The following is a 10,242-nucleotide window of genomic DNA, read 5'->3' on the forward strand; positions in this document are numbered from 1 at the left end:
GTCTAGAATGAAAGTTGTCTTGGTTGCAGAGGTGCTGAAAGGTTTTAATTTCATATAGGCCACTGGAAGTTATCTCGATCAAAATTCTGCCATTCTTTGTATTCTTTCATCAAAAGTAATATGGATCAAAAAATTTGTTGCTACATCCATGACAGAACGAGATAAGTTGGAACATAGTGGAGATGTGAAGGCAGGCCTCGTACCTTGGAAGGATGAAGGAAAGGGGAGGATCTTTTGCTCTCTTGTTGGATCTGATACTCCCCCTCAGGTTGGCTGCCCTTTATCATACAGGCCCTACTTGACTGTAACGTTGTTGAATGCTTCTCTACTCAATGCCTTGGTGAGAACATCTGTTAATTGTTGTTTTGGTGAGTCATACTTGATTGATTTTTTTCTTCTTATAAAGTGGTAGCCCAGTTCGATATGTTTTGTCCTCTAGTCGAAAACCGGATTACTCCATATGTGCATTCCAGCTTTACTGTCACACTTGATTTTCATACTGCCATGTACGTGTCTTCAAATTCATTTGGATTTACATTTTCCTTCGTTTATGCTTTGAATGCTAAACGTTTTTTATTTTGAACGCGTGTAGTTTTCGCTAAATTCTCGCCAATCATTACCTTTAGCCTTGTTTCCTCTCTTTTTGAACTATGATGCAGACATTGTTAGTAGACGACATGAGAGATGCCATTAGTATTTGATTTCGAAGATTGTCACAGCCTTGCCTAAAGGCCAGCAAGAAGCTTGAAGGTTTTGTCTTCTTCTGAGTGCATCCTTTAGACCTATAATATCTAACATGAGTGCATGATGCTGCATCAACTCGTCGCACATCCCTTTGAAACCGCACAGATATACGTGGAAAGGGCGATCTCCCTTAGCGAGCTTGGACATGTCATGTTGAAGCTGATACGCTCGTGACAGATTTTGCTTCTCCCCGTAGATCTCTGCAAGGGAGTCTCCTTACTCTTTAGCTGAGTCTAGAAATAGAAAACCTTCTGCTATTACAGGCTCCATTGAGTTGAAGAGCCACGACATAATGATTCGGTCGTTGGCATCCCACTCCGCATAGTTGAGATCTTCTTTTGCTAGAGGTCAGATCTTTCCATTCACATATCCCAGCTTCAATTTCCTGCACAGATATAGACTGGCTGATTTTGCCCATACGACATAGTTCACACTGTTCAATGACATCGTGATGATCTTCAGTGAAGGATCTGGTTCTTTTACTATTGCCTTTACATTCACCCATATTCTCTGGTTCATTGATGATGTACCTTCAGATTCCACCAACCTCACGCACTTTTGACGTTGTGGATATCAGCTTCAATTATTGCTTGGCTGTGATACCATATCAATAGACAGCATAAGCTCTAGAATCTGCAGAAGAGGAGGAAGCGTAACAGAGGATTTGAGGAAGAAGACAAGGGAAACTTGCGGGTGAAGAATATTGCATTTGTTCAGTGAATAATCGAGTGACTACATTATAGATATTTACAGAAGATCACAGTGGGATACAGCAGGTTCACACTAAGTTCTTTACGGTTACAACCTGTATATAACCTCACGTATTTATCAGCATCATCTGATAAAGAAAGCTTGCCTTGAAACTCGACAACTACATGAAGAGGAAAAGAAACTGTTTGATGCTTGGAAATACATGGGCCAATATGCAGCAGCAATAATCTGGAATACAGGGGACAGACGCTCTGGCCTCATAAAGCTAAAAGGATATTGAATTTGGAGGAACGAAACGCAGAGCTGTGCAATCTAACATTTATAGAAGCCCAAGAAGGAGCAGATCGCGTTGAGATGAGCCTTATGTGCACCTGGTTAGAGTCCAGTCAGGATAGGATATTGATCTCGGAATATCAACTCTACTGGAGGATAGACCACCAACCATTTATTAGCAAAAAATAACGTACAAAAATTGCTATTCAAGGGATGGAAGCACGATGGGCAGGCATTTACATAGATGAAAGGACAGCAACAGTATTGAGGGTGTGGTTGATTTGGAGAATAGAAAAACCAATGCTGACTTCCTAAAGATTATGCGATCTGGATTGGCAAGAAGCACTATCTTCCAGAATTCTCCACAGCCGACGAAGCCAAAATTTGTTGTTAAAAGCCAAAAAGATGTTCATGTCAGACCTGTCATGAAAATGACATAATGACTTCATCCAACATGTCTAAACCAGCTGTAGAGTCTTTGGAACGTTCTAGTTTTGTTACTGCCGTGCCTAAAAGCAAATACCACCCACCTCCCTACTCGCATGGCCACCTGAATACAAAGGTCCTTATCTGGAATCCTCGGCCGCTCATCCACCACATAAGGAGTAGCTAACCACGCCTCAAACTCCTTGCAATCCCTGAAATTTTCCTTGAACCTGAGCATAAAGCAATCAATGCAGTGTGCCCAGATTTTGGTACCTATGTGTTCAAGCCGAGCCGTCTCTCCACCATGTAATCAACCTAGGGTTTATAGCCATCCAAAACCTCTAGATTGCAGTCTGGAAGCAAATTCACCAGCATCGCATCAGCCATCCAGTGGCGGAGCCAGCGTGGGGCAGGCGTGGGCGCCTGCCCACGCCAGCCAAAGAAAGCTACATGTCAAATGGAGCCTCAACCCAGCCTCACGCCCGCCCACGCCAAAACAGATCGGGTCTCAGCCGTTCACAGCGATCCAGTTCCAGAAAACATAAAACAGTCACTCGCCCATTGGAATTTCACCCAAAAGTAGAAACTCAGACGAAAAGGTTGCTGTAGATAAGACTCGGATGGCATCAGGTGTTTTTCATTTCTGTTGGTGGGGAAATTTTGTTTTAAGGCAGGGGCCTTTTCTTCTTAAATTCGCCAGAAAATGTCTCTGTTTCCCAAGATATTTGATGCGTCTCTGTTTCCTAAGATATTTGATGCAAACATGAGTTGCCCTAACTTTGCCAAATATGAACCCCAGTCCCCATATCATTAGTCATTTACCTTAAGCATCTTACAGATTTGGATGTCAACTGCTCAATAGACATCTTACAGTATGATGTCTGATTTCTGCAAGTAACATCATAAAAAAGACAGTATGCCCACTGCTCAATAGACATTGTACAGGTTTAATTTTAAAAATCCTCAAGAAACTTCCTCTGTTCTACGACTGACTTCACGTTTGATCTATAGATTCCCATGTGGCATCTGATGTGTGGATATTTAATCTCTTATTCATGCAATCCTTTAACTATGGTCATTCGACCAAAAAATGCAACCCAAATGGCTTTTGACATGATATATGAAATTTGTTATTGTAGAAATGAAAAGAATGATGGTTAACGACACACACATATGATAAGGATGCCAGCATCATGGTAAGGATCGTTTGGAAAGGATCATGGCAAAAATCAAGGTGATGGATTATAGAAATAGTTACAGCAAAAATCAAGGAACGGTTTTGTTGATAATGAATATCTTGTAACAACTCCTTAAAATAAGGAGTTATCTCATCTGTAATGCCTATATAAGGGATTGACATACTTTGTCAATGTCAAGGCCGATGGCCTTCCGTGGGTAAAGAAAATATGCTCCACGTTAATCTCCTAAGTTCTTTTATGTTATTGTTTTATGTTTTTCAACAAGAAATATACTTTGCAGTTGTCTGTTAATGAAATGAAAATCAATTTTAATATGTTTGATCTTGCTATGTTATAAAGGCAATGCTATTATGCACCAAGGATATCTTTTTTCATCATAAAGTGAGTAGAGTCTGATAAGGTATAAAGCACATTCAAGAGTAGTTGAATCAAAGTAGTTCAGTTGAAATTTTTTTTGACAAACTATGTACTAGTGCCCCATAGCCAAAAAATTTTGGCTCCGCCAGTGCAGCCATCCTTTCTTAGAACGAGCGGAGTACCACCACTTGCATGCAGTCTAAGCACGGACGGAACTATTGCACCTTTTACTAAAGATATTGATCCCATCTTTCATAATTTCCACCAACAAAGGCTTGGAAAGGATGGCTGCTGGTTTCAGATGCTTTCCAGCTAAAGTGGCGTCTCATCACTCGAAAACAGAAAACCCATCTTTTCAACAGGTCCTCAGTTGATGTGCGGTAACCTTGTTCCAAATAAACGACATAAACAGTCCATGCATAGACAAGGCGTGGGACAATGCTCTCATGTCTCCTCTGCTGCTTTAGATCTGTATATCTTGTTTCTAGTTTTTGTATTATTTGTACGCTGTCAAGTTTTAGTCTGCAATTACCCCATTGTTATGTGCAGCCTCAGAGCCTCGTTCTTGTAAGGGTGATGGGCGGCATCCTTTCTTCTTCTTTCACGTAAACATTGTTTTCTGACAAACGAAAATCAGGAGCTGTCCTCCCAGTATTTCCTTATGGAAGACGAACAGTTATTTGCAGTAACTGGAGGGTTCTCCTCCCTGTCCATGAACTCCCCATTTTCCAACGCTCCCAAGTAGAGCCTTACAATGGACTCTTGATGTACTAACTGCGCATCGTCTGATGTGGTGATCAACATGCTAATAACGCCAACTTCAATTGCAAATGGTTTTTAAGGAAATGCAGCATTGTGGAGAGTTCTGATACACAGAGCACTCCCACAACGACCATGAAAGGTAGTTGATTTTGAGGAATCCAATGCAAGTGTTCACCATGAACAGTCAGATATGGGAATAACGATATGCATCTCGATTACATAGTTTTCTGGTCCAATGTTCCGAGTGAGCAGGGGCGTTTCACTGCGCTGAAAAGAACCGTTTTCTGATTCAATGTTCCGAGTGAACAGTGGAGTCCCACCTACCAGCAAAGAACCACTTTCAATACCTTGACAGTTTTCGAAATACCGCCCTATTGTGCTTCAACTTGTATTTGCTTCGACAAGTATTTGCTTCAACTTGTATTGCATTGAAAACTTATAATGGCATTAAAAACTTATAATGAAGACTGACCACCTTCAAACTGTATTTGCTTCAACTTGTTTTGTATTGAAAACTTGTAATGAAGACTGACCACATTCAACTTGGATTTGCTTCAACTGTATTTGCTTCAACTTGTATTGCATCGAAAACTTGAAATGAAAACCGACCACCTATCTACATGTAACCTCCTAGAAACAGAGACTTCGTTCACAATCCTAAACGAAACCACCATGAAGACCACTTCTGCGGTCAGCTGGGAACCAAAAGGCCTAGATGGAAGGAGCCAGGATCAGACTCCAGTAGCATGAGCGCAATTGCAGATTACGCGACGTCTCAATAAGAGCAAATCAATGCACAAGAAGGGGGACAAATTTGTTTTCACTATATGATTAGTACAGCAGTGGAAACCGTGACAGGAAAAAATATACATGAGAAAAAGATGCCTCAGTTGGCAAGCAGCAAGCAGACTTGGGCTTAAATGAGATATTTACGGGATCATGATTTACAGAACTCCTTTGGGACCTAGGCTCAGAAACATCAGTATGGAATGACTGGTTTCTCAGTTAATCGTTTTAAGACAACTCCTAACTATGAAGTTTCCTTCATCAACATTGGTCACAAAATTTCCTAGCATTAACTAGATCGCCTCTGAGAGAGTAAATAAACAACATGAAGCTCAAACAATTAAAAATATGAAGGCGAAAAAAACTGTTTACATGAATTAATAAAACGTGAAATTACAGAAGGAGAAAATCAGAAGAAAGAAAGGTAGTCGAAATCCTGACAAGTGCCTGCTGTTGTTAGCAAAGTCAATGCAGCCACCACATCAGTTGCTCGGTCACTCAGAACACCACATCAGAAGCCCTCAACGATCTGCGGTCCTGCATATCTCATGCCATCCACAGGGAAATCTTCCGGCTTGGGCGGCTCGATCTCTTCTAACCATCTATAACAGCTAGTGTCTCCATCGACAGGACTTCCTCCTAAGTATCAGTACAGGCAAATCACAGTCAGTGAAGGTTGGAGGGTAAGAAAATAATTCAAGTGATAAAGATCTTCAATGTATGGCATATTGGTATATAATGAAAATTGAAAATTACTGGAGTTGAAAACACAAGAAATTGAAGATTCAGGCAGTATTATTCACTAACCAGAGAAGCTCGAATAAGGCAATTCACGATAGTACATGCAATCACGCCCTTCTGTGCCTGAATAAGGCGGACCAAGCACATCAAGCACTGCACACGGCGTTACAGCTTGCAGTGAATGTAAATTGCCACCTGAAGCCGGATAGAGCACAGACGAATTGCAAGGGGCAGTAAAGACATTGTCAATCTTCAGTCTTGCCAGTGCCACTGTCAAAATTTACCCTTGTCAAATCTCCAACCTCCAGAATCACAATTGCTTGCAAGTAAAACTAAAAACATTTCTCTGGCAATCAATTTTTATACTCACCATTGGAAGGCAGGCTATCTTCCCCCTCAAATGGTTCAACCCAGTCAAACGATCTGAGGTGCACTGATCCAAACAGAATCTTACTGAAGACAGTCATACCAGGGTGGTTATGAAGTGGTATAGTTCCTGATGTGGGGAGCAAGAAAATACCAATCTGCACCCAGGATTAATAGCACTAAAGAGGATCAGTTTTGGGTTACAAGGAACAGAGACAAGTACAACATTACCAACTATGTAAAGGATCAGAAAGTTTCGATTTCCTGGAAGGAACCGTATCCAATTTGTGTGTCTACGTGTGTGTGCGTGTGTGTAAGACAATGCTATCAATTATTTTAATTGTATAATCTGCAGCTAATCCTGAAAAGACATTATATATGAAAAAAACTCAGTAACAATAAACAGTGACAGATATCCAGCCAAACATTTATTGTGAACTTTCGTGATGCATACTCACCGAAAAGTTTTCACACTCATATATGTGAACGTAGGTCACTCTTGGAGTTCCCTTCACGTGCCTATTGTTTTTTGCGAAATGACCCTCGCTTAACCCAACATCTTCTGGCATCATCTTATCTGTGACAAAAATACCACTATGTCAGCTACCATCGAAGCAGTTTAAGCTCCAAAATTAATGCTCAGATGCACAATAGCACATCAAAATAGCTGGTCATCAACAAGACAACCTTTTGCTTCTTACAACAGCACACTAGAGTAAAAATGACTCTCAAATGGAACAAAGCTGGGAGTTTATTTTGTGCTGTATAATGAAATATCGTAAAGTTTCACAAGTACTCAATTGGTTGACCTGTTACAAGCGGTGAAACCAAGTAAAACAGAAACTCTATGAAACTTGTAGAATGAGAAGTAAATGCTCATAATGTGAAGGAGAAGTAAAAAAGAGATGGTAGACATCTTCTAGCCAAACAAAGTTAATGCGACATTTTCCAATAATCCTCCACCATCATTGTTGAACCCCAGAAATACCCATGATTTTACATAGGTCAATTTGCCGTATTTTGTATTTTATATCCACCAACAACACACTAAAAAACGCCAAAAACATCAAAAGACCGTGAAGTTTCCCTCGCACTATCTTCCCAAGAAAAAAACACGCTCAGATCTAAGTGAACACAACAGAGAAAAACCATGTGCAAAACTACGGAAGACCTGAGACCTATGCAGGCCTTCAACGGTCTAAAACCAAACCAGCGCAATGGAAGTAAAAAGATGGGACCAATGTTATCCACCAGGGTCCACCAGCAACTCTCTCTCTCCTCCCCAACCCCCATCATCGTTCACTTCTTATCATTACCTTTAAAAAATTAATGAGAAAAAGCGTTTTCTTCCAAAGAAAAGCCAAGCACGGTGATTCTACCAACGAAAAAAATTCAAGGAGATCAATACTGCCAACAAATTTCTAGACAGCTTGCGATATTTTATCATACAAAAGCCAATAAACACACCACATGGACGTCACAGTCGAACAACCAATGAAAAATCTCTCTGTAATCTCTCTGTGCTCTTATAATAAGAAGCAACCACCCACCCCCTACCTTCAAAGCTCCTTCTTATGAAAAGAAAAGAACCACGTTTCATAGAAGAGCACCACCCACCTTCATTCACGGCAAAGACAACAGAAAGTGCATCTTCACACATGTGCATCTTATAACTATATATTTATGTATATGAAATTCTCTCACTCAATTGGCATAAATAAATTCAGTAAAGCTCCTGCTTTTTCAAAAGCACGAAATTTTGATGCACCGTGAGCCATTGATCGTTTATGCTCTCCATTCTTGTAATCCAAGTGGGGAGTAACGTGATCTAAAGCCAGCTGAACATCATATGGCATTGTGTATGTGCGTGAATTTTTAATGCAAAAGAAACGCCATTAGAGCAAGAAAATGTTAGTTTATTAAGTTTATGCTGCTGAACAACAGATACACTAAAAAATGTCGAAAGGAAGAAAGAAAGGTCTAGGGAGAGAAGGGGGGGAATGTTAGAGAGAGAGAGAGAAAAGGCGGTGCCGACTACGTAAAGGGGACAAAACGAAGAGAAAGCAATGCCACGCCATAAGACCAAAAAGGCAGACCTGCCATGTTTGACGTCAAAACCTTAGTTTTAGAAAAATAAATGATCAGGGGACTTTAGGAACGCGCATACGGTTTCCTTTCCCCTTAAAACCAGAAAGCGGGTCTGATTCGTTCCAACGACTCCCCATCATTCCCCTCCTTCAGTTCTTCAGCATGTCAAAGAGACGCCGTTAATTTCCTGTTGTTTAACGTGTTGTAACGAAAATATAAAAAACAGAAAAAAAGGAAACGATTTCCAGAAACTGACCCTTCTAGTTTGTCCTCAAACTCTTCGCTACGTATGGTCGTGGAATCACAAGATCTTAAATTCTTTTCCTTTTAAAAGCCGATATCCAAAAGAAAAATCTGTTTTAATCATGGCCAGCCCTGCTATTTTGCCAGAAAACGGGTGCTTCACGAATATAACGCGATTTTGCCGAGTTTTTAAAGGCTCGCGATGATATATTGTCTAGATACATGCAGACGATCTGGGTCCTTCTAGAAAGAGAGAGAGAGAGAGAGGTGGATGCTCACCGAGAAGCAACTTCATCCTGTCGACGTCGAGCGGGCGAGGAACCGTCCCTGGCCCCCGGAACACTTCATTGCAGAGGTCGAACACCTTCTGAACCAGCGGCCTCGGCGATCCCCGCCGTCTCGTCTTCCTGCTGCTGCCGCCGCCGCACCTCCCAACCCCCCTCCCCACGTCCCCCGCCGCCGCCGACGGCGCCGCCTCCATTACGCGCTCCGCATCTCTCGCCGGCGCAACCCTCTTCTTCTCCACCACCCTCGTCCCCACCTTCATCACACAATTAAGACGAACCCCCCGAAATCGATCTCCCCAACTCCCAAAGAAGAAGCAAAATCCGCTTCGCAGCCACACGCTGAGCCCCCAGGCTCTTCAACTCCCCCTCCCTTCGTTTCCGCTTCGAATCAGGCTCTTACGGTTCTGAATTATAGAAAAATGCTCCTTATGATCGCCTCCTTTGAAACCAATCGCAATCAAAGACTCCTCAGAACTCGGAGCGGTGCGAGAAGAACAAGTACTGAATGGGATGGAATCAATCAACTCTCAGGATCACAACTTAAAAAAGCAAAAGAAATCTCACATCTCCCCACCGCCTTCTTCTTTGGAAGAATGATCGAGAGAGACAAAGGGAGAAAGTCCTTTCAGTATATGGAAAAACAGGGAAAATCGAGACAATCTCCAGGGAAATATCCGGAACAGGAAAAATCCAAATGCCGGGGTGGATGAAGGGGGAGAGTGGGGAGGAATAAATACGTAAGGCCGGGATGCAAAACCGGGGGCTGTAGAGTTTCGCATTTCCTTTGAGAAAATAAATAACCAGAAAACTATAATATATTTAAAGAGAGAGAAAGAAGAGAGTACACGAGGAGCCAGATGAGTGGGAAGATGAGATTCCATCGGAAGCGGAGGAGCCAGACCAGTGGTTTTGGTGGGGAAGGAGTCGCATCCCAGAACATAAGGGGGGATTCAAAAGTGAACCGACACGCGATTCGGATCGGTTCTCTGTCGGTACGGTAGATTCAACTGAACCGACTCGAGTGGTTCAAAGAAAAAAGGGGCATGTTTTTGTAAGTTATGAAAAATGCTCAAAGGAAAATTTTATTTGAAATGATTGTCTGCACGAGGAATGATCATCTAATTCTTGTTGTTACATTTTTATGAAAATTCATTATAATTAAAAATTTAAGGGGTCGATTGGGAACAATAGAACAGGCATCTAACTCAAAAATTAATTTTTTTTGGTTGATTTGATATTTTCAAAAATATTGCATGAAT

General features: G+C 41.5%; 1 protein-coding gene across 1 annotated transcript; it reads right to left on the minus strand.

The window, feature by feature from the left end:
* Positions 1-5,575: 5,575 nt before the first annotated feature.
* LOC116249312 (plant cysteine oxidase 2-like) lies at positions 5,576-9,876 on the minus strand. The gene is made up of 5 exons (XM_031622553.2): positions 8,976-9,876; positions 6,824-6,942; positions 6,370-6,523; positions 6,066-6,269; positions 5,576-5,897 (listed from the first exon to the last, which is right to left on the minus strand). The coding sequence occupies exons 1-5, from the start codon at positions 9,241-9,243 to the stop codon at positions 5,770-5,772; spliced, it is 873 nt and encodes a 290-aa protein (XP_031478413.1). The 5' UTR covers positions 9,244-9,876; the 3' UTR covers positions 5,576-5,769.
* Positions 9,877-10,242: the final 366 nt, after the last annotated feature.

Source organism: Nymphaea colorata, chromosome 1 (assembly GCF_008831285.2).
Source record: "Nymphaea colorata isolate Beijing-Zhang1983 chromosome 1, ASM883128v2, whole genome shotgun sequence".
In the NCBI taxonomy this organism is placed as follows: domain Eukaryota; kingdom Viridiplantae; phylum Streptophyta; class Magnoliopsida; order Nymphaeales; family Nymphaeaceae; genus Nymphaea; species Nymphaea colorata.

What these genes read in the sequence shown, in the direction of transcription:
- LOC116249312 (XM_031622553.2), bottom strand. Translation starts at nt 9,243, where the DNA reads ATGAAGGTGGGGACGAGGGTGGTGGAGAAGAAGAGGGTTGCGCCGGCG. An exon ending in ATGAGTGTGAAAACTTTTCG is followed by an intron (nt 6,524 to 6,823) that starts GTGAGTATGCAT and finishes TCCTGGGTGCAG; the next exon opens with ATTGGTATTTTCTTGCTCCC. An exon ending in GCCTTATTCGAGCTTCTCTG is followed by an intron (nt 5,898 to 6,065) that starts GTTAGTGAATAA and finishes ACTGATACTTAG; the next exon opens with GAGGAAGTCCTGTCGATGGA.